The sequence below is a fragment of the Onychomys torridus genome, chromosome 6 (assembly GCF_903995425.1).
Source record: "Onychomys torridus chromosome 6, mOncTor1.1, whole genome shotgun sequence".
NCBI classification, from domain to species: domain Eukaryota; kingdom Metazoa; phylum Chordata; class Mammalia; order Rodentia; family Cricetidae; genus Onychomys; species Onychomys torridus.
Window position 1 is genome coordinate 114,531,427 of NC_050448.1, and position 25,546 is coordinate 114,556,972.

The following is a 25,546-nucleotide window of genomic DNA, read 5'->3' on the forward strand; positions in this document are numbered from 1 at the left end:
TTTCCCCCAATGTAAATGAAAATATGAATCCTCCAATTCAAGGAGCTGAAACAAATTCATGGGAACATAGCAGGAAATACATTGAGATGCATGTCCCAAAGGAAAAGTAGGTTATTAAAAAATAAAAGCAGTGGAGACAAAAGAGTATGCATAGTTTTAGGAAAAAACACTATAAAGTTTAATCAGAAATTATTTTATTGTCAATTAGCTATTTACGCCAATGTTAACTGGATCAATAAACAAGTAGTCTGCAGTTCAAGAATACCTAGAAAGCAGTACTTCGTCACCTGGCTTCCACAGGAAGTGTTTCTGCTCTTGTGCACTTAGGAATTTACCTTGGGGTAGAAAGTTGCAGCTATAAGCTACTGGCCCCAGAGCTGCTCTGCTGCTGTGTGATTAGGAAGCTGCATGCCTGAGTTGTTTTCTTTTGCTGAAGCTGTCAATTTGACTCACACTGCCTTGAATATATTTTCTTCAGCAAAGAATTCCTCATGCCCAGCCTCCCCTTACACATAACTCTGTTCCATATCCAGACTTACACAAATGCATTTGAATAACAAAAACAAATCATCCTTGGATCACTAGCAGTGACAGTTTTCATGAAAAATAGTTTTCAGCTTTATAGTTTCTAAAATACAGAAAGGCAGAGCATAAGGAAGTTGAAAAACATGCAAATGAGGTAACCCATAGTCTCTGCCGTACATATCAAAGAATAGCTCTCTTAACAGCATCATTTCAGTACCAAACATGAGCCACAAGACATCGAGACAATGCCCACAGAGTGCTGTTCTGAAAACAGATATTCAGAAGTATAGAACTTACTCTTAATAGATCTGAGGAGCTACTGAACAATACCCATTGCTAACTTCATGTGCATTAAACAGAGAGAAGAGTAACATTTAATGACAATGGATTGATTGCCTTCAACAAAGACATACCACTATCATCAGAAGAAAACATTAACTTCAAAATATACACACATGTGGAGGTCAGAGGACAGCTTGTGCTCTCCTTCACCCTTGTGTGGTTTGGAGGATTGAACTTAGGGTGTCAGGCTGTGTGCAGTCAGCTCCTTTACTGCCCAAACCATCTCAGCAGCCCCGGATTCCAGAATCTAAAACACTATCTGTTTGGACTCCTTCTGGCTTTCAGATAATAGTGTTTTGTAGATTTTATAACCACATTTCTCCAGAGTGCAGGGACACCACCATCTGCCATCATTGCATCTGTATTTTTATACTTTCAAATCTTTTCTTGTCCATAATTATAAGAATTAAGCTGTAAAACTTTATGTGACAATAGATTGCCAATGGATATTTCATTCAGCTACTTAAAGCATACTATACTATCTTAATTTTTGTAAACCCATTTTAAATGGTTTGCTTAAAATGGTTCGAACCATTCCGAAAGCCAGACTCAAGATGTATGAACTATTAATGGGTGTGATGCCTCTCATCTTGTGAACAATACTCCCTTTGTCACAGATTTCTAAAATGTTTCCTAACAGTGCTGGTCCAAATTTCTGGATTGGTGACCATGATGAATCACCACTGCCTTGGTTAAATTATAACACAGCACAAATTGATCTTAAAAAATTATTTATTTTTAAAATTTCATATGATTTACATAACTTTTCCCCTTCCCCCAGCTCCTCCCATGTTTATCCCACGCTGCTGTCTCTTAAATTCATGGCTATGGCCATGGTATATTTTTCTTTAATTATTATTGTTATATATACATATACACACACAATTATATAGTGATGAGCTAAGTGTACAATTTCACAATAGAGTTTATATTCCTATGTCTATACCCCATGTGGATATCCCTACATGTGTATTTCTATTTGTATATCTCTATGTGTATACACCCATGTGTATATCCCTATGCATGTATTCTTCCTTGACCCAGTGGTCATTTATTAGAGTTGTTCAGTTTCCATGACTTTGTAGGCTTTCTGTTGTTTCTGTTTTTGAAAACTAGCTTTAATATGTGGTGGACTGATAAGATACAGAGAGTTTTCAATTTCTTATATCTCTTGAGACTTGCTTTGTGGCCAAGTATGTGTTCCATTTTGGAGAAGGTTCTGTGAGGTGCTGAGAAGAAGGGTGAAATGTTCTGTCTGTATCTGTTAGGTCATAATGTTGTTAACTTTCATTATTTCCATGAGTCATTTCGGTCTGAATGACCTAGCCATTGGTGAGAGTAGGGTGTTGAAGAGATGACAGCTGTCCCTGAACACAGTGATCAATGGATTTTAACCAGTAAGCAAATGCATGAGTTAATGAATGAATCTATGGTAGCATCTCACATGTTCAGCCTTGTTCCTGAGTCCCCCATGATAGCAGGCCACTAAGTCTTGAAAGCACTTTACACAAATACAATACATAGCTGCTTTGGCAGTAAGCAAGCCTATATTGGATGTATGTATATTCAGTTTCTCTTTTCCCTAATAAGGTTCCTGTTTTCAACATAGGTTAATACAATGTTGACTCCATCAGCTAAGGGAAAAAAATGGAGACATCCATTGAGATTTCCCCCAGGGATTAAACTCTGAAGAAAAATTATACTGTGTCTCTAGGTAGTGAAATCTGACTATTTCACTGAATATTTGATATGAGATCAATTTTCTTCTCTTTGATATCAAAAAGTAGACTTTTATTTTTGATGATTACATTTTTGTAACTGCCTTTACATTGGTTTTATAGAAAAGCATGAACAAAAGTGACCTGTATAGACTTTTTCCTCACATACACTAATCCTACTGAGCAAGAAATTAAAGCAGCTATCACCAATCAGAACAGTTTTATTTTTCCAGTGTTTTCTTTTAGTTCAGTTACGTCTTTTATAACATTGAGTGCTATAGGAAGAAAGTGACAATGAAAAGGACATAATTATCTCAGAACTGGTTGGACATATTCAGACACTAAAATAATCCTGATAAATTTAGATGTAAATTTTGAGTATGATTTGTGGGTAATGTATGGATTTAAATACCCAAGCTTCATATTCATTAGCTGTGGAGAAAATATTTACCAGTAAGATGTCAGAAATTTGTTATGTTAAAACTTTTTGAACTCAAATGAGCCTTACTTTTATCTACTCATGTCCAGGAAAGCAAGAGATAATTGTATATGAAATACTATAGAACTGTGAAATACTATAGAACTGTAAATCAAAATCCCTAGATTATATTAACAACCTTTTTTTTTTATCAGAGCTAGGAGGGTCCTGGGGCCCTCACCCACTCCTTGACCACCATGTCAGCCATGATACACACAAGAGCTGCTTCTCTGTATTCAATGTTATGGAATCATTTTCCTTGGAAGCTGCCTGTACTACAGTAAAGTGAAACAATGATCCACGTTGCTTTTTGAAAGCTATAAATAAATCAGAAGTGATGGGTGATGTTGTGATGTCATTCTGTATGCTGTGAAAATGTGTTGCTCTGACTGGTTGATAAAGCTGTTTGGCCAATGGCGAGGCAGAATAAGGTTAGGCGGGACATTCCAACTGGGGAGAGAGGAGAGGTGCTGCCAGGGGCAACAAGATGAGACACTGGTAAGCCACAGCCATGGGCAAAGGATAGAGTTACAGAAGTGGGTTAATTTAGAATATAGGACCTAGCTGGCAAGAAGTCTGCATAGCCATAGTTTAAAAATAATATAAGCCTGTATGTGTTTATTTGGGTCTGAGCAGCTGTGGACCAGGCAGGACTCAGCAAAACTTTCAGCTGCACAGAAGCCTATTAGTCTCTCACTACTAATGTGTGGGGTTCAATGTATGATTTAAGCTTTAGTAGTGTTTCTTTTACAAATGTGGGTACCCTTGAATTTTGCACATAGATGTTCAGAATTGAAATGCCATCTTGGTTGATTTTTTTCCTTTGATGAGTATCAAGTGTCCTTCTTCATTTATTTTATTTTTTTAAAATTTGGTTGGAAGTCTATGTTGTTAGATACTAGAATCACTACACCAAGTTGCTTCTTGGTTCCATTTGCTTGGAAAATCTTTTTCTAACTGTTTACTCTGAGGTAGTGTCTATCTTTAATGTTGAAGTATGTTTCTTGTATTCAGCAGAAGATTAGATCGTGTTTTTGCATCAATTCTGTTAGCCCGTGTCTTTTTATTAGGGAATTGAGTCCATTGATATTAAGGGATATTAATGACCAGTGATTGTCAATTCCTGTTATTTTTTATTTTTGTGGTAGTAGTGGTAGTGTGTGTGTGTGTGTGTGTGTGTGTGAGAGAGAGAGAGAGAGAGAGAGGGAGAGGGAGAGGGAGAGGGAGAGGGAGAGGGAGAGGGAGAGGGAGAGAGAGAGAGAGAGAGAGAGAGAGAGAGAGAGAGAGAGAGAGATGAAGAGTTGGAATGTCCAGCAGTTGGAAATTTGTGGCTGAAATGCCATGCTAGAAACCAGGTGGAATCAGCTGTTCTTATGACACCAGTTCTGCCTTTGGCACTTTCGTTGTTCTTTCCTCAGGATTATGCATCATGTGATAGCACATAGTTCTAGTTCCTCTATTAAAACCGAATTGTTACATAAGCTACTGTCTCATGTGCCAAGAGAGCATGCAAAATAAAGCTAGGATTTTCTGTTTTTACCTATTGGGTATCATTAACAATGCAATTGCATTTGTCTTTAAGTATTTTTGTCTTCTAAAGTAATACTTAGTGTTTTCAAATTCATATATCTCCACAAGTGTATGTTTACAACGATGAATATTAGAGATGCTGAGAAAAAGGAGCAAGGACAACATGCTCTTAATTACAATCTGCAGTGTGTTTAACAAAGATGATCTGATTATCATCTGAATGTCTTCTCTCTAAAGCCTCAATTAAGCAATGTGGATAAGTGTACTAGAAATTGCCTTAATCAAAGCTTTCTGCATATTTAAACAACTTCACTGTATTATGACCTACACTGTAAAGATTTTGATTGAAAGCTTTGGTTGAATGCTTGAAGTCTTAAGTCACTTCACAAGTATGACAAACATTTTGTCAAATAATTTCTTAGTGACTTTTATAGTTATGTATTTGAGACACTTAAGGTGAGACCTTAGGCTAAAATCTTAGATTGTTTTAATATAAACGCTTAGCCATGAAATAATAACTAGAATGAATTACGTATTAATCCAAAGCATAAGGTCCCTTTTAGTGTAAATCATAGTGAGTGACTTTTAAAGATAAAATATGCTATGGGTAATAACTATCCCTAGAAACAGAAATAGAATGAAATGTATCATATAACTCGAAAGAAGTAGTTCTTTAACTGCCTAGCACTTTACCTCTTGTATGGCCAGAGTGTTGCTGCGTGGTTTTGATATTAAGCATGTGTACTGTAGCAGGCTTTCCCCCAGTAACAGTTAACTCCTCTCTTAGTCATTATTCTGTTACTGTGAAGTGACACAATGACCATTTAATTGGGTCTGGCTTACAGTTTCAGATGTTTAGTTCATGATGGTCATGGCAGGAAGTGTGGCCACACACAGGCAGACATGGTGCTGGAGAGGTAGCTGAGAGTTCAACATCTGGATCAGCAGGCAGCAGGAAGAGAGAGAGACACTGGGCCTGGCTTGAGTATTTGAAACTCCCCCCACCCAGCCACACCTCCTAATCACTGTCAAGTAATGCAACACCTTACTGAGCAAGCATTCAAATATATGAGTCTCCAGTGTTGGGATAAAAGAACATGACCAAAAACAGCTTAGGGAAGAAAGGGTTTATTTCATCTTGTAGCTTGTTATCCTCCATCATCCCGGAAAGTCAGGGCAGGAACTAAAGGCAGGAACCCTGAAACAGGAACTGAAGCAGAGGTCATAGAGGAGTACTGCTTGCTCATGGTGTTCAGTCTGCCTTCTTATAGTACCCAGGATCAGGATAGTGTGGCCCACAATGGGCTGGGCACTCCCATATTGATCACTAATTAAGAAAATGCACCACAGATTTGCCTACAGGCCACTCTTATGGAGGTATTTTTCCTCAATTGAGAGTTCCTCTTTCTAAATGACTCTAACTTGTGTCAATTTGACATAAACTAGCCAGCACAGAATCTATGTGGCCCTTGCAATAATGTGGATCCTTAGAACCACTTATCTGCAGGAGAATTTACTGTCTGCCTTCCAGACATTTTCCCGCTTGCTGCATTTTTCATATGCTCCATAGTAAGCATCAGCTGTGGTTTTAGCTTCCCTGGTTTTTATTCCTCTATTCTGATCTATGTGACCTTGAAAAGCTCTGTTAATTCCACTTTCCCTTAGAGCAATTCTTCCAACCCTTGACAAAGCCATTCTTTGGAACTTGCTGAGAACTAGTGAATGCCCACAGGGAAGCAAATAACCTGAAATCTTGGTTGGCTCAGGAAGTGCTCCTCCTCTTCTTGAGTTTGGTGTATAAAATCCCCCTGCCTTTGCAGCTCTCCCATAGCCTTAAAACTTGGATTACAGGCTGGGTGGTGGTGGTGCACACCTTTAATCCCAGCACTCGGGAGGCAGAGGCAGGCAGATCTCTGTGAGTTTCAGCCCAGCCTGGTCTACAGAGCGAGATCCATGATAAACACCAAAACTACACAGAGCAACCCTGTCTCGGAAAAGAAAAAAACAAAAACAAAAACAAAACCCCCAAAAACCCCTCGAATTACAGTGTTACCAAGTTGATATATCAGTAACAGTGTTGAGATAAAAAGCAATTTAGAAATAAATAGTTTCTGTTGGTATTACTCAAAGGTTAAATATACCAGAACAATCTCACTTTAGCTGCAAATGCACAGCTCCACACATAGGTAAAGGGAAGATTGATGCAACTGCACCTGGAAGTAAAGAAGCATTTACTACATTTCCTGATTTGACAGGTGCAGTTTAAAAGTTGGGATCTCACAGGCCGTTCCTTAGTGCTGCATTTCAGGAGAAAACAGTAAACAGCCTAAGTAACAAATGTCTAGAATGAAAGGCTTCCTTTCCATCTGGCAGCTGCCATCAGATGTGCTGAAATGGCTGATACAAGTACATTCAGGAGCATGGAGAAAGAAACAGTCCTGTGGGGAGCACTTTCCCCTGAGAGTTCCCTGGCGGCAGTAGCACTAGATCTCTGGGCTCCACAGGGCTGTCAGCTCACTCAGCCTGAAAACTCTTGATGGTTGGACTACAAGGCCAAGAGAAGTTGTATAATGTAAGGATGGCTATGCATCCTAGTGGCCAATTTCTCAGGGTGCTACTTGTGGTAAGCCTGTCCATCACAATATTAACCAGCTAAATTTGCCCAAAACCATTTCAGTCCATTTTAGAGAAGAGACACAGGCACTGCTGTGGGATTCTGAGGATCCTGAATTCTTACTGGGTTAATGAGGATTCCACATGTATATTTTTTGAGGTTATCCTTGAGAATTTATTCTATAAAACTCCCAGAAGAAATCCTGGATCATAAGAGCAGTCCACAAGCACAGGTAGATATAGATCACTACAATGCTAAAACTCAAGCCCAGCTTTTATTTCCAGTTTGTTACAGTGAGAGACAAATCATGGGTCAGATGTTCACTTGAGGCTTTAGCTCAGCTGAGGGTGTTAACAGTTAAGTCAGTGCTGGTAACCACAGTTTGGCAAGATTAGAACCCATGTACACTTTCATATGGCTAGGGTAAGAACATACAGGAAATTTCATATGTCAAAGTGTAGCTGGAGTTTTCTCCAGTCCCACCTGGGCCTGCAGCTGCTCAGACCCAAATAAACACATAGACGCTTATATTAATTAAAACTGTTTGGCCTAATGGCTCAGGCTTCTTGCTAGCTAGATCTTACACTTAAATTAACCCATAATTCTTATTTATGTTTAGCCATGTGGCTTAGTACCTTTTCCCTGTTGTGCCTTCATATCTTGCTTCCTCAGTGTCCAGCTGGCGACTCCTCAGACAGCCTTCCTGTTCCCAGAATTCTCCTCTCTCTTTGTCCTGCCTACACTTCCTGCCTGACTACTGGCCAATCAGCACTTTATTTATTAACCAATGAGAACAACACATTGACAGCATACAGAGGGATAGCCACAGCATCAAAGTCACATCCAACACTGGGATTAGAAAATACTGATCTTGGATGACATCCGGAAGTGGCACCTGGGGTTATAAAGTAAGCAAATTTAACAGTTCTGATTATGAGGAATTTCCCAAGGGTTTCAACTAGAGAGTATTGAATGAGGTCACAGCGGTCATGAAATCATTTGAACAGGTTGACTCTCTTACCTTGGAGCTGATGGGAGCCAGGAAGTTTGTTTATCTTCCTGGGACTGAATTATATGTCGTTTGTTTGTTTGGGGGTTAACATACTGGAGGGTTTTCCTATCAGTGTCCAGCCAGCATCTCTCTCTGATATGAGGGTGGGTATCACTGAGGGTTTCATCAGGGCCATCCCAGTGAAGGTGATGACAGTGATGTAGTGGTGGCAGCAGACCCCAGCATACCATCTAAGAATCCTACAGACATTAACTGGACCAGCATTTGGTGGGGTCCTTGACTTCCAGACGAGGAGGTCAGCTACTTCAGGTTTGTCATTGCTGTCATTCAATGTATACTTTATTTTGTCAGAACTCTTCAATCTCTCTTTTGCTCTCTCATTTTTGCTTCTGTCTGTTGTCCCTGGGAAGAGTACCTACTAGTTCTGCTGATCTCCTCACTAGAATGAAATGTTAATGTTCTCTGTTTCTTTGAAAGGCTAGCATTTAAGCCCATGACCTAGATTTGTGCCCTAGTTTTAAAAGAAAATGAGATCAGGAAAATGAGAACCAGATATTTTTAGCTTTTGTGTTGGGAAGGAAATTCTGCTGATATATGAACAGGGTTCAGATACTGGGCATGGTGGTGAGTTTTAACAATTAATTTGACACAATATGGAATCATATTGGGAGAAAGTCTCACAGAGGAATTGTCAGGATTGGGATTGCCTGTTGTGTGTGTGTGTGTCTGTGAGGGGATTTCTTAGTTGGATTGATTGAAGCAAGAAAACTCACCCTTAATGTGTCCTGGGATGGACCCTGGACTGAGAGAAAAGGAGAGAGTAAGTTGAACTCTGGCAATCACGCATACATTTAGTCTGTCTCTCTTCTTGACTATGGATGTGACTAGTTGTCTCAAGTTCCCCAAATGACTTCCCGGCAATGATGATAGTTACCTGGATGGTAAACTGAATAAAAAACCAAAAGATTACAAGAGAGGGAGGATGTTCTTATCTACATGGTACTCTTTTCCAGCCATGGTGCTAAACTCATTCAGGATGCTAAATACTGGAAAAACTTACATTCTTGCTACTATACAAAGTTCTATATCAGTCATACAAAGCATCATTTTGGGATAGTGACTTAGCAATTATTATCTTGTTCAGTTAAAATGCAAATTAAAGATAAATAAGATGAAATAATTCAGGTTAATAAGCAAGTAGGGAGTAAGTTTTCAGGTAAGCATAACTAGTTTTTTATTTTTTTCCTCTGTAGAAAACACACCAATAACTTTCCTACTAGTCTAAACACTGATTGTTTAGCCTTGTGTTTGAACTTGCATTGAATTAGGTTCTTCTAGAACGGTAAGATGCACTAACGTTCCTGTATAGTCAAGTACCAGTCTTTGACTTTTGTGGACCTGTTTTGTCCTTGTACTCACCCTATGATTTATGTAGCTATTTTCACTTTATAAAAAAGAGGATCACAGAGTTGAGCTGTTAGCTTAAGGCCACACAGCAAGCAAGCAACAGACATTTGAAACACACATTCAACCAAAATACTCTCTTGTATGTCACTAAAACATTAAAACTTAAAAAAATTTAGTGTTTTATCATTATTTTCATGTGTATGGGTATTTGCTAATATGTATGTCTGTGTACCACATACAGGCCTGGTGCCCAGAAAAGCCAGAAGAGGTTTTTAGATTCCCTGGAACTGGAGTTACAGATGGTTGTGAGCTACTATGTGGGTTCTGGAACTTGAACTTAGGTCCTCTGGCAGAGTTTCTATTGCTCTTAACCACTGCATCATCTCTCCAGCCCCCAAATGTTTTAGTTTTTATTGCATAAGGTGAATAGATTTCAAAAGTAATACAGCATGCAAAATAATTTGTGCAGAATTTAAAAAAAAGTTTTCATTGAGATAATTAGGTAATACTTTAAGGCATTAATTATGCACCTAGTACATGACATTTGTATTTTAGTTTAGAATTATTGTTATAATTAATATGTGGTTCATATTGATTAAAATGCAAATGTAACTGCATATCATATAAAGAACAGTAAATGATGAAAGCAGAAGCCTTCCAACTTAATTGGAACCTATTAAAAATGAAAGAAGCAGCCTCATTTTGCAGAACAAGTCAAGTATGCTGGTTCGGAATAGTACAGCAGGGATGTCTCTGCCGTCTGTGAAGATACATACTCATTGTTTTGAGTCCTGTATGGAATTCAGTGTTCATCATTAAAGTTAAATGTGAGCATTTGAGCAGTGTCATAAGGTCTACTCTTTAAATTATTTTGAACTTAAATTTCATGATTCTGTTTTCCTTACTTTTGGATAATTAGTTATAATTGTATTATAAAGATGATTTGGTAGAATCCATTTTACAATTTCTGTTTGTAATTCAAGACATTGTCATATATTTCTAATGAGTGCTTTTGCTGAGGGTGAACATTTATCCAGGTTGTAGCTGGATGTCTTTCATATAAAGTATGCTTATGCTTATCTTTCACATTTTTTTTCTAGATGAGTCCACCTCCAGGCAGCTATGATGTTCAGAAATCATATGATATGTCCCAAGTTAAACACAACTACATGCCACCTCGTAGTTTAGTGGCTAAAATGAAACATTCCTCCTTCTTGAGTGGAACTCCTCGTTGCATGGGAAAAATTGAAGATGGGCCAGGTAAGGTTGACTGTTCTTTGAGGCCATGGGGAAGTCACAGTTTCCTACTGACACTTCACAGTGGGAGTAACTAAAGTGCATAGCTTTCCCTCCACTGGAAAACAGAGAGTAGTGAAAAAACATGTGAGACTTTTATTTTCAAATTTGTAAAATTTGTCTAAGGGCTTGTGTTTCCTGATTATTCCAAAGACATTTTATCAGTTTTAGTTAAGATAATAAAATGCTGTTTGTGAAAAACCCAGAACTCTGAGCACATAAAAAGTTATTAAGGTAGCTTCCCTGGAGTTGTGTAGCAGTCTAGTCATATTTGTTTTACATCTAGTATCCTCCTGTGAGTGAGTACATACCATGTTTGTCCTTCTGAGTCTGGGTTACCTCACTCAGGATGATTTTTTCTAGATCCATCCATTTGCCTGCAAACCTCATGATGTCATTGTTTTTCTCTGCTGAGTAGTACTCCATTGTGTATATGTACCATATTTTCTTTATCCATTCTTCAGTTGAAGGGCATCTAGGTTGTTTCCAGGTTCTGGCTATTACAAACAATGCTGATATGAACATAGTTGAGCAAATGCCCTTGTGGTATGATTGAGCATTCCTTGGGTATATGCTCAAGAGTGCTACAGCTGGGTCTTGGGGGAGATGGTTTCCCAATTTTCTAAGGAAGCGCCATATTGATTTCCAAAGTGACTGTACAAGCTTGCATTCCCACCAGCAGTGGAGGAGAGTTCCCCTTGCTCCACATCCTCTCCAGCATAAGCTGTCTTCTGTGCTTTTGATCTTAGCCACTCTGACAGGTATAAGGTGGTATCTCAGAGTCATTTTGATTTGCATTTCCCGGATAATTAGGGATGTTGAGCAATTCCTTAAATGTCTTTCAGCCATTTGAACTTCCTCTGTGGAGAATTCTCTGTTTAGTTCTATAGCCCATTTTTTAATTGGACTGTTGGGCATTTTGATGTCTGATATCTTGAGTTCTTTATATATTCTGGATATCAGCCCTCTGTCAGATATGGGGTTGGTGAAGACCTTTTCCCATTCTGTAGGCTGTTGCTTTGTCTTGTTGACCATGTTCTTTGCTCTACAAAAGCTTCTCAGTTTCAACAGGTCCCATTGATTGACTGCTACACAACTCCAGGGAGGCTACCTAGAAAACGGAACCCTAGGAAAGACCCAGGGATCACCCAATGACAGAGAAATGTATGAGATCTACATGAACAACCTAGACAACAGTGGGAGTAATGAAGGGCAAGATTTGAGGGAAAGAAAGCTTAGGGGAGCAGGAGATCCCAGCTGGATCAAGAACAGAAAGGGAGAACAAGGAATAACAGACCATGATAAATGAAGACCACATGAGAACAGGAATAGGCAGAGTGCTCGAGAGGTCCCCAGAAATCCACAATGATACATCCTCTGTAGTTTGCTGGCAATGGTCGAGAGAAAGCCCCAACTGACCTAGTCTGGTGATCAGATGGCTAAACACTCTAACTGTCGTGCTGGAACTCTCATCCAATAACTGATGGAAGTGGATACAGAGATCCTTGGCCAGGCCCCAGGTGGCGCTCCAGGTGTCCAACTGTCGAGAAAGAGGAGGGACTGTAAGAGTGTGAATTGTTGATTCCAAGATTGCAAAAAGCACAGGGACAAATAGCCAATCAAATGGAAGCACATGAATTATGAACCAATGGCTGTGGAGCCCCCAGCTGGATCAGGCCCTCTGGATAAGTGAGACAGTTGAATAGCTTGATCTGTTTGGGAGGCTCCCAGTCTGTGGGACCAGGATCTGTCCTTAGTGCATGATCTGGCTGTTTGGAACCTTGGGCTTACACAGGGACACTTTGCACAGCCTGGAAGGAGGGGACTGGACCTGCCTGTACTGAATCCACTGGGTTTAAATGAGTCCCCAGGGGTGTCTTGGTCCTGTAGGAGATGGGAATGGAGGGGAGGGGTTAGGAGGGAAGGTGGGGGGGGGGGCGGGAGGGGGGAGGACAGGGAAACCCATGGCTGATGTATAAAATTAAAACACATAATAATTAAACAAAATAATTTTAAAAAAGTTATTAAATGAGAAAGGCACTTTGCCCTGATTTGGAAATCAGGATAATACAAGAAATACATGCCAGTTATGTAAACTGTTAGCTTTGTCAACTTACTAGATTGTGAAAGGCCTAATACATTGGTGAAGCATGCATGTAGTATTTTGTGAGTGTTCGAGACAAGATTAGGCCTGCCTTGAATGAGGATGGTGGGCTCTGATGGGCTGTGGTACTGGGATGAATGAAAATGTAAAAGGAGAATGCCAGCCGAAGAGTGGCCTTTTCCTTCCCATTTCCTGGTCCACTGAGACCATGGACAGGAGCTGGTCCTGTGACCATGCCTTCCCTACCATCGTGGGTTGAGTTGTCCAAACCTTAAGCCCAAGTAACCCTTTGTCCCCTTAAATTGTTTCCTGTCAGGATTAGGTCAAAGCAGCGAGAGATGTGACTGGTCTGGCAGCGAATGTAAAGATCAATATGCACTTGAAGGCTGAGAGTTATGAAAATGATTTGATTGTAAGATTTGGGAGCAGATCTGTTATTAGTAGTGTTGGTCTAAAGGTGAAGTACTAGTAGGTCAGTCAGTCTGTGTCATACACAGCAGGAGCCGACACCCAGCAGGGGCCCTACTCTTCTGCAGTGAATGTGTAGTCGCTGAGTAAGCAATTCCTTCGGAATCTTTGGAGAGCATGAAGGAAAAGAGCCCAGTAGGATTAAGAGACTTTTCCTTTTCCAGAGTTTTCAGTGAAAAACCAGAGACTATAATCTGTCATACAACAGCAGAGTGCCTGAGATCCACCTCAAGTGGAAATTATCTGTCTGCTTGCCTTCTTTCCTCCGTCCTTTTCTTCTGAGCGATTGTACTATTGTTACGTTGTCAAGTTCCAGCTTTGCTCTAAGTCAAACTTAAAATCATAGCTGGTAGTGCTGATGCTTCCTCACTGATTAGTATGACAAAAGTCTCCTTATTTCTTTTGATCTATATCATCATTGAAGGAGACCCCTGCACCAGTGGGTCCTTCCTCACAGACCCTGGATTAGGATTAGGCACAAACCACACCCAAACACCTGTTTTCACAGAGATCCTTTGTTAAGTGGGGAAGAAGAGCTGAAGTGGTTGCTTTCTGACTCAGGCAGCAAACAGCAGCAAAGGACCTTGCAGGTGTAACTTTGAAGAGGAGGAAAAGGGAGTTCTGTGTTAGAGTGGGCTCAGATGTGGTGGGAAAGGAGATGGGATGAGAGACCAGTAGAGGGGACAAGGGAAAGGAGGAAGGATATTTGTTCTAGAGGGGCAAAGGACTGCATCTGGATGGAAAGCAGACAGACATGGCGCAAAAGCAAATGATAGTTTATAAAGGTGAAAGGGGAAAGAACCTCATGTGACTGGACATGTAACCAGACATGTTAATTAGGTGAACCAAAGGGGGATTGGATTGCTGGACTTTGGTAGTCAGCCTCAGGAGGAGGAAGTGGACAGATAAGGGAATAGACCGTGGAGGCTAGCTTTAGGGATGTAATCTAATGGGTATAATGGTTTTTAGCAAGGCAGAAGGAATGGAGAGAAGGGCCAGGCCTGCCAGAGTCATGCTTACCAGGCTCTAGCTTGCCTTCCAGTCATCCTCTGTGTATTTTCTGATTTACTTCCTTATTTCTACTTGCGGTTCTTACTAGTTCTAATGTTTGCCAGAGACAAACAGATGTAGTTGATACTTTTCAAGAATAATCATTTTACAATAACATATAATAACAGGACTATTTGTCTTGTGTCCCACGTGGTGTCCTTTCATATCACCCACTTGTTAGAGATAAAGTAGTGAAAAATTGTTTACTCAGCTTGCTGTTTAGCCATTGGTAGTTTTGTGTACTTCATTAATTTTAAAAGGATTATTCTTATGTATTTGTGTAAGTGCCTGCATGCATGTGTATGCGCCTGGTGTGTGCATGGTGCCTGTGGAAGCCAGAGAAGGGCATTGAATTCCCTGGAGCTGGAGTTACAGGCAGTTGTGAGCCAATGGATGTGGTTGCTGGGAACTGAACCCAGGTCCTCTGCAAGAGCAACACATGCTTCTACCTGTTGAGTCACCTCCCCAACCCCTTGTTTTACTTAATGTCTCTGGAAAGGACTTCTTCATATAAATGTAGAATTCATTATATGTCAAATTATTTTATAGTACTGTGCTATATATAAAATGAAACTGTAGGATTCTTTGAGTTTAAGAGTATGGTATACATATTTGTTATTATTTTGAGGGCTTTGCTTTATAGTGTGAAAGAATATACATTATTATCTTTTTTACTTATAAATAAAATTGAAAATTAAAACCAATTTCTTGGCTTTTTATATATGTAGATAAGAATTTAAGAATAGAAGCTGATGAATATATGAATAATATTATAAGAGTCATAAATTTATAAAATATTTATCTATTGATTTGCACTATATTGCCATGTTTTTTATTTTAAATGGTTGTAGAACTTTAACAGGTATGGGAGGATTTTGTCTTAATTACAAAGGAAGTCTTTTTTTTGACTGCATATATTTAAGAAAGATAAAACTCATTTTCATTAGTCTAAATTAAACAGGGAGAGAGTATATTTGCAATCAGTATGCTGTATTCCATTAAATGTTGTGTAACCAATAAAAACACATTAGAATCATTTAATGAAGAAATTATTAAATGAGGTGTATCACATTATAAAGCAATCTCCTTTTATTACCCCAAGTTTTAATTCATGGCTATGTAAATGATTTTGTGATTGATCCAACTCAGGTAATGTGAAATTACTAAGTGGAAAAGTACTTAAATATTACTTTACCTCTTATATTGACCTGCTTTGGAACATTTAGTGGGGAGAATGTTTAGCAATTTTAAAGAAAAAGTGGGTGGTGAAAACATTGTTGATAGAGAAAGTTGGAGGTGGATGTATAATTTACTATCAGTATTCCTCAAGGACAGGCTTGAAGATGTTTCAAATCAATGTAATGACTGACCCCAAATTCTATTTCTAAGGTTGCCCTAATGGAATTATCAATGGGATGCTCGCACTTTCAGCATCAGTGATGACAGCCATCAAGTTGAAGTTTAATTTCTTAAATGAAAAGTGGGGTTCAGTTAATCTGAGTATCAACCTTAACAGAGTTCTATAAAAATGAGGAGATGCCTTATATTTTATAAAATTTGGAAATCTTGGCAAAAATGTAGACTTAATTCCTTTGTTCATTCATTTCATTATATTCTGATAGCTGTGTTCTAGGTCTCATGATACAATAGCAAATAAAGACAAATATCCTCGTTCCTCCGTGCTCAGCGTCAGGTGTAATATTCATTGACAAAGTGAATGAACTGGGTAGAGAAATGGATAGAGACAGGGAGGGATGATGCATGCAGATAGACACATAGAAACCTGTGGGGAGAGGTAAGAGACACAGAAGGCAGGAGTTTAGGTAATGTTATGAGAGCACGTCTCACTGAGAAAATAACCTTTGAGTAACTACCTGAGGCTTATTAGAAAGTTAATTTTTCTTTCTTTTTCATCAATTTAAAAAATAGTTTCTCAGGTCAGCAAGATGGCTCAACAGATCAGAACATTTGCCCAATAAGACTATGGCCGGAGTTCTGTCTCCAGATCCTGTGTACAGGTGGAAGGAAGGACTAACTCCACAAAGTTCTCTCCGACCTTCACTCTCATACTGTAGCACCCATGGTACGACACTCACAATACACACGCTCCCACAGTGAATAAGTTTAAAAGTCATCTCTCCAGGAGTATACATTACTTTATAGTAAGTAGAACATTTATTTTTAATTAAAATATCTTGAGGAAAAATGAAATACCTAATTTCAAAATAAAATACAAAAAATTAAAATTCTTTTTCTTTTAGGCTTTTTTTGTTTGTTTGTTTAAGACAGGTTTTTGCTATGTAGCCCAGACTCCTTACAAAATCACACACTCTAAAATCGTCCAAGTTAAGCTCCCAGAGTGTCTGAGAAAGTGCATATGTGCCATTATTCCTGTTTTTATTTTTTGTTGTCATGACATGTAGCCCAAAGCTGCCTGAGACTGGAGAGGCTCATGGTTTTGTCTCCTCAGTACTGCAATTGGAAGCATGTGTTACCATGCTCTGCACATTTAAAATCGAACAAAAGATTTTTATTACATTTTATTTATTGATATCGTGTGTGTGTGTGTATGTGTGTGTTTCTCTGTGTATGTGTGTGTGTCTATGTATGTGTGTGTGTTTCTTTGTGTATGTGTCTGTGTATGTATGTGTGTGTGAGTGTGTGTGTATTTCTCTCTGTTTATGTCTGTGTATGTATGTGTGTGTGAGTGTGTGTGTGTTTCTCTGTATGTGTCTGTGTATGTATGTGTGAGTGTGTGTCTGTATGTGTGTGTGTGAGTGTGTGTGTGTGTGTGTGTGTGTGTGTGTGTGTGTTTGTGTGCTCTCACCTGCTCTTGCTACAGTGTGTGACTTGCTGGAGTCAGTCTCTTTTTCTACGCTTTGGGTCTGTTGGTTTGATGAAATGTGCTCTTACCAGCTGAGCCATCCCTTTTTGTTCCCTGTCTCATCCGTCTACACCTATCTATCTGTCTGTCTGTCTGTCTATCTATCCTATTTTGCCTTCCTAGGGCTATCCATCCCTCCTCCCTAGACCCCTACTCTGTGCCTAACCTCTTTGGTTATATGGATTGTGGCTTTCTTATTGACAACTAAACAGCTAATATCCAGTGTGTAGAGGTAACAGATTTTTCATTTTCAGTTTTCCCTCAGCTTGAGTTTTCTCTATTGATTGTATTTCTGCTTTCATGTCTTAAACTGTTTTCTTCATTTTATTCTACTGCTTGTATTTTTGTTGAATTCTTTAATGAATTTATTCACATCCTCTTAAAGACCTTGAACATGTCTGCAATAGCGAACTTGAAGTCCTTGTCTTAGGTTTCAGTTATATTTCATTTTTTCAGGCCTACTGCCATAGGGTTTCTAAGCTCTAGTGGAGACGTACTGGCCTGGCTATTATTTATTGGGTTTTGATGCTGGTGTCTAGGATTCTGGGTGTGTGATGATTGTAATTGTATGTGCAATACCCGATTTCGTCTCATTTGGTTGGTTGGGTATTCCATTCCTTGGTTTTTGTTGTCTTCTCTGGTTCTTGGGAGAATGTGGAGGCTGTGGGCTGCTGAGATCCATCCAGGTATGGCCACTGGGGGTCCCAGGTAGAACTTGGTTTTAGGTATTGAGAGCTTACAGGTAGGTCTATGATGAGGACAGTCTGGAATTGGGAAGCTGAGAGGGCTTCTAGGAAGGAGAAAAGTTGGGTGTGCCACTAGGATCTGCGTAGAGCAGGTAATCAGCTACAGAGCTGGAGATCACTGGTGGATTGGAATTGGAGGACAGGAAGGAGTGTGCCTATCTCTGGCAGATGTGGTCAGCGGGTTTCCAGGAAGTTGCCTGAGCAGGTTTCCAGGCAGTTGCCTGAGCAGGTTTCCAGGCAGTTGCCTGCAGGAGTCAGTGGCTGAGAGGACGGGATTGGGTGACTGAAGAAGGCTGTGGAGGAGACCTGTATGAGTGATCCCTGGCAGTGAGATGGAGGGAAGAGGAAGGGAAGGCTGCAGCAGGTAGTCTGCTACGGATGGGGACAAGACTGGGGGATTGCAATTGGAGGAGAGTGGAAGATTCCTTGGCCAGCGTTATAGTCTCAAATTTTTGAATGAAGAAAAAACTTGAAATTTAAAGTATAATTTTTATTAGAAATTCACTGTTTAACTGAGTGATTATCATTGCAGTACAATACATGTAAGATAATATTGATTGCTTAAACCTATCAGGTACTGACTGACTTCACTGTGCAAGTATAGATTATTTCTCAGGATGATAACATTGTGATTTCTGAATTGGATTCCCAAAGAAAATTATTTTAAGGAACAAATATAATTTATCCTAGAAGTTAATTGAACATATTCCATGAAGCTAGTCTTTTTTTCACTCTTTTAATAAACATAAGTAATACCTTTGATGTAAAACTCACTGTAGTGTGAAAACTAATTATTTCTTCTATTTTCTCAGTGACGTGCAATATTCTAGTTCCCAAAGTATCATAAAGCTTGTTCAAATGCAGCACACACTGAGGGCTGTTAACAGACTGCAGTAAACATGGCATGGTTTTTGTTTGTTTGTTTGTTTGCTTTTTCCTTCTATAGCTTCCAGGAATGTTTCCGAGCAGCTGAATGCATGGTAATTCTGGCATAGGAAAAACAATTATGAGACTCAATTTTTGGATTATGTTTTTTTTTTTTTTTGTTTTTTTAGGTACCTTCAAATTTTAAATACTTTCTCTTTATACACATGATTGATTTTGTTAATAAGCATAGATTATGGATAAAATTAACCACATATTAATTACAAGCAGATTACTGATTTTTGAAAAATATTTTTCAGAGAACGTATGTTGATCATATACTTACTCTTCCCTAAACTCCTCCCATATTATCTCCACCCTTTACCCACCTAATTTCATATTCTTTCTTTCTCTTCAAAAAACCCCAAAAACTATGGGGAAAGCAAACCAACCAACCAACCAACCAACCAACCAACCTACCAAGCAACCAAGCAACCAACCAACTAACCAACCAGCCAAGCCAACCAGTCATCCGTCCGTCCGTCCGTCCATCAATCCATCCATCCATCCATCCAAACACACAGATAAGAGCACATACAGAGTAACATGGAGTCTGTTTTATGTTGGCAAACTACTCTGGAGAGTAAGGCCTGCCCTGGAGTATAGTTGATGTACCCAATAAATATCATTCTGCTGAAGAAAATTGATTGTTCCTCTCCCAACAGCTATTGATTGCAAATAACTCTTCAGTTAAGTGCTCACTTGCCCTTTTTACACTGGAATTTTGTCTGGCTTGAACCTGTGGAGGACTTGTGTGTAGCAGTGTAGCATGAAATGTTAGAAGTGAATGCTGGAAGATCAGAGAAGCAGAACAAGCCACAACTAACCTCACCTCACCAACTTCTCAGCTGATCCTGTTTCCTCAGACTGGAAGCTTCTGAGTCTTCATCCAAATGGATCTCATCTGAACTGTTGCTCAAAAGCCTAAAAAGCCTAACCAGCTTTAGTTCCTGGTCCTCATGCCTTATATACCTTTCTGCTCCTGCTATAACTTCCTGTGATTAAAGGCTCTTGTTACCATGCTTGGCTGTTTCCAGTGTGGCCTTGAACTCACAGAGATCTAGATGGATCTCTGCCTCTGGCTGCAATGCTAGGATTAAAGGTGTGTATACCACCATTTTCTGGCCTCTATATCTAGTGGCTATTATGTTCTCTGATCCCAGCTAAGTTTATTAGGGTGCACAATATTTTGGGGAACACAATATCACCACATTTGTACATGCTGTTACAGTCTCTGTGAATTCATTTGTGCATCAGTCCTATTGTGTCTGGGAGACGCTCTTTTCTTGGGGTCATCTACAACCTCTGGCTCTTATAATTTTTCCACTTCTTCAGCATAGATCCATGAGTCTTGAGTAAAGGAGTGTGATAGATATCCCATTTTGGCTGAGTGGTCCAAAGTCTTTCACTCTCTGCCCATTGTCCAGTTGTGTGTTTCTATGTTAATTGCCCCCTACTGCTAGAAGCAGCTTTGGTGAGGGTTGAGTGATGGATGTAACAATATATCAATAGGTTTTGTGTTTTATTTCTATGCCCATTTAGCAGAATATTGGTAGCAAGTTTCATCTAGGGCCCATAAAATAGTCTCAGGTTCATCGCTTCATTAACAGTGTCAGGTATGAGTTCCATCTCATGGATTACACCTTAAATCAAATTAAAAAGTGGTTGGTAATCCCATAAAATTTGTGCTACTATTGCACTGGTGCTGGCTATGTCTTGCAAGACTGTCACTATTGCACCTTGCAGTGTTTGTAGGTGGGTAAGGTTGATGATTACCTTTTGCTGTTGTGTGGACCAGCATTCAGCAGCTCAGCAATCGAGGGGAGCCACTGAGTTGACAAACAAATCACTCATTTTGACTTTACTCTGAGGGAGTAAAACTTAGTTCTCTGGTGCTGGTGAGCAAGCTAAAACTTAACTCTCTGGGGCCAACGAAAAAGGGGAATGCGCGCGCGTGCGCGCGCGCACGCACACACACACACACACACACACACACACACGTGCCCCTTTGGGGTGTTCCTGTCATCTCTCTCTCACCTCTTTCTTTTCTTACCTCTATTCAGATATATCTCCCTGTGTCTCTCTTGATGTCTTCCTTCCAACTAACTTTATTTTTTTTCCCTTACAGCTTATAAACCCAAGCAAAATCTTTCAAACAATATAAAAATTAAAATGTGGTTACAATTCTATTTTTCAAGTGAATGATTACAATGAGTACAAGTGAAAAATAACATGTTTTCCATTTCCCTTAAATGATTAAACATTTTCTGTATCACAGGTGAAAAACAAACTATTCCTAAGAACCCACATACATTCATGTCCAAGCAACTTGTTATAGATTAACAGAGTGTGAGCAAGCAAGGTATTTTTCTCAGCCAGTTCTTTTACTGGCAGGTTACATTTGTATGGTTACAAAGGAAGGATCATTTAATTTATTATTTATTTTTAAAGGTAATCTTATAAGAAAATCTTAAAAGAATCACAAATCAATACTTTTATATATAAAAAACAATCAGTCAACTCTACTTTAAGTCCTCAGGGTGCATACCCACTCAACAAGTTTTTTGTATCAGGAAGCTGAGGGAAGAAAGGGTACAAAGAATTAATCATCATCTTTGATCACCAATCCATCCTAACAAGAAAGGTACATCAGCCAGCAATAGCCAGACTTCCATTGTTCCTGTTCTCTGACCTCAATGAGTCCTTTGTTCAGCTATTAAAAGTGTGTATTTCTAAACTTTAAATTGTTCCCCAAGATTTTCTACCTCAGAACCATTAACAGAGGCATCTTAATGTAATCTTAAATCATTATTTAAGGCTTTGTTTTATCCATGATGCACCTGAAACCTATAAGCACATTTCGCAACATTAGGATTAAAAGAATTTGAGCTAATCAGGGAAATGCAAACCAAAATGACCTTGAGATACCATCTTACACCTGTCAGAATGACCAAGATCAAAAACACTAGTAACAGCTTATGTTGGAGAGGATGTGGAACAAAGGGAACACTCCTCCACTGTTGGTGGGAGTGCAAACTTGTACAGCCACTTTGGAAATCAGTATGGTGACCTATCAGAAAATTGGGAATCAATCTTTCTCAAGACCCAGCGATATTACTCTTGGGCATATTCCCAAAGAATCCTCAATAATACCACAAGGGAACTTGCCCAGCTATGTTCATAGCAGCATTATTTGTAATAGCCAGAACCTAGATGCCCCTCAACCAAAGAATGGATAAAGAAAATGTGGTATATCTAGGTATATCTACATGATGGAGTATTACTCATTGGGAAAAAAAAACAATGACATCATGAAACTTGCAGGCAAATGTATAAAACTAGAAAAAATTATCCTGAGTGAGGTAACACAGACCCAGAAAGACAAACATGGTATGTACTCACTCATAAGTGGATATTAGATGTAAAGCAAAGGCTAACCAGACTACAATCCTAAGCCCCAGAAAAGCTAGGTAACTAGGAGGACCCTAAGAAGATGCATAGATCTCCCTGGGAAGAGGAAATAGATGAGATGTCCTGGGTAAACTGTGGGTGGTGTTGGGGGAGTAATGGAGGGAGATGGGGGAATGGGAACATGAAGGATCAGGATGGTTGAGTTGGGGGTGGGGACAGAGGGGGAGAATAATAAAAGAGATATCTTGATAGAGAGGGCCATTAGGGGTTAGGGAGAAACCTGGTGCTGGTGAAACTCCCAGGAAACCACAAGGATGACCCCAGGTGACTCCTAGCAGTAGTGGAGAGGGTGCCTGAACTGGCCTTCTCCTGTAATCAAATTGGTGACTAACCTAATTGTCTTCATAGCATCTTCATCCAGTAACTGATGGAAGCTGATGCAGAGATCCACAGCCATGCACTGGACCAAGCTTTTGGAGTCCAGCTGAAGAGAGGGTAGAGGGATTATATGAGCAAGGGGGTGTCAACATCATGATGGGAAAAATCCACAGAGACAGCTAACCTGAGCTTGTGGGAGCTCACAGACACTGGACAGACAGCTAGAGAGCTGGCATGGGACCCACTTAAGCCCTCTGCATCTGGGTGACAGTTGTGTAGCTTGGTATTTTGTGGGGCCCCTAGCAGTGGTACCAGGACCTGTCCCTGATGAATGAGCTGGCTCTTTGGAACCTATTCCCATGGTGGGATGCCTTGTTCAGTCTTGATTCAGGAGGTAGGAGCTTGGTCCTGCTGCAGTTTGATATACCATGCTTTGTGGATTCCTAAGGGAGACCTTACCCTACCTGAATGGAGAGGGAGGAGGAGTGGATGGGGGGTATAAGGGAGGTGGGGGTAGGGATTGGGAGTAGAGGCGGGGAGGAAACTGGGGTTGGTATATAAAATAACATAAAGAAAAAGTATAAATAAATTAATTCAAAAAAGAACTTGATCTAGGTTAGCTAGGTTAGTGTACATTTCAGACACACTTTGCTTTGCTTCATCCTCTTCCCCATTTGTTTCTCCCACCCCTGACTTCTACCTGATACCCTCAGTAGTGCTTTCCACTTTTATCTGACATGTGCTATATTAGTCTTTCAGTCCTTCTTATACCCTATTTTCACATACATATATAAAAAGTATAAGCTAGTATTGACAAATGAGGGAGAATATGCAGTGTTTGTCTTTCAGAACCTGGCACACCATTCTTAATATAACAATTTTCAGGTCTAAACACTGTTTTACAATGTTTCTATATTTATTTTTCTCTCTGTGTGAAAACAATTCTGATATTTATATGTATCTGATTGGCACTATTTGTTCATATGTTGCTGGAAATAGAGGTTGTTTTCTTTTTTTTTTTCTTATTGTGCAAAAGGCAGCAATGTACATGGACGACCAAGTAGGATATAGAATCCTTTGGATAGATGTTCAGGAATGATATAACTCAGTCTTACGGATGTTCTATTCTTAGTCTTGTCTTTCATTTATAAGCCTTATTATAAAAATCTTGCAAATAAAAAACAGTAACACACTAACATTTATACCCAAAGTTTTTTTTTTTTTTTTTTTTTTTTTTTTTTTTTTTTTTTTTACCTCTCTATGAGCTTTTATACAGTCCTTGGGGTTATTTCTTGTGCAACTAGAGTCCTTTCTAGAATGTTCTTACACATGCCTATATTTTGAAGTGTTTTTCCTGCATTTACTTCTCTGCATGTGGATATCCATCTTTTCTAGTACCATTTGCTGATTGAGTCATCCTTTTTTCATTGCATATTTTTTACACCATTGCCCAAACATATGTATCAATAACTATGTGAACTTATTTAGTGGTTCTCTATTACATATTGGTATATATGTCTGTTTTTATTGCAATTTCCTTGCTGTATTTTCACTATAACTTTATAGTGTAATTGGATGTTAATAACTGTGATATCTCTGGCAGTGTTGTTTTTGCTTAGGAGTTTTGGCTATCTTGTGTGTTTCCATATGAGTTTCAGTATTATTGGATTTGAGTTCTGTAAAGAGTGCTATTGAAAATACCTAGTGGGGATTGTGTTGAACAGGTGGATCACTTTTGGTAATATAGTTTAATTTTACAGTATTAATACTGCCAATCTGGAAGTATGGAAGATCTTTCCAGCATCTTGTATCTTCTTCGATAATTCTCTTCAATGTCTTAAATCTTTACCTTCTGCTGCTTTGTTGGTTTATTCTTAGGTTCTTATATGCTGTTTTGAATGGGACTGTTTTTTCTAATTTCCTTCTCAACAATTTGTTATTGGTATATAAAAAAGACACTGATTTTTATTTGTTGAGTTTTGTATAATGCAAGTTTATTGAAAGTGTTTATCAGATATATATTTTTTTCTGGTGGAGTCCTTAAGGTATTTTAAGTATAGAATCATGTTACTCAGTGTTAATATTGGCTATGTGTGTATTATATTTATCTTTCTGATATTATAGAAGCTAGTGTTTAGGAGGAGACTTTCAGGTCAGATCCAATTTGGATTCTCCAAGTCCTGTGTCTGAAATACATGTTGTTTATACATACATATAATAATAGCAATCAAATTAAAAGAGGGCATGACTTTTGAGAAGGAGATAATGAGCTATTTGGAGGGAGGACAGGAAAAGAAGTAAATGATGTAGAAGAGACCGAAAAAAGGAGTGTATAACAATGGGAAATCCGCATTAAATGTGAGATTCTATGACTTTAAAAGAAGATTTATTTTAATTATGTATATGTCTGTGTGAGTGTATGTGCATTAGATCCCCCTTGGAGCTAGTGTTTCAAGGAGTTGTAGGCTGCCCAGTATGGGTGCTGGGAATGGAACTCAGGTCTTATATAAGAGCAGTATGTGCTTTTAACTTTTAAGCCATCTCTGCAGTCCCTTTATTTGATATTGAAGTAGTTTTCGTATATATGAAGCTCACACAAAGCTGAAGGAGTTGTCTGGGTTGAACATAAAAATGGGAATATTTAATGGATATTACTAAA

At 39.1% G+C, this 25,546-nt stretch overlaps 1 protein-coding gene across 1 annotated transcript in view; it reads left to right on the forward strand.

Moving 5' to 3' along the window:
• Stpg2 (sperm tail PG-rich repeat containing 2) overlaps positions 1 to 25,546 on the forward strand; it is a 433,963-nt gene that overhangs the window by 155,783 nt on the left and 252,634 nt on the right. Inside the window, exon 11 of the mRNA XM_036189290.1 lies at positions 10,727 to 10,886. Coding sequence (XP_036045183.1) covers positions 10,727 to 10,886 — 160 coding nt within the window. The remainder of the gene's footprint in view (positions 1 to 10,726; positions 10,887 to 25,546) is intronic.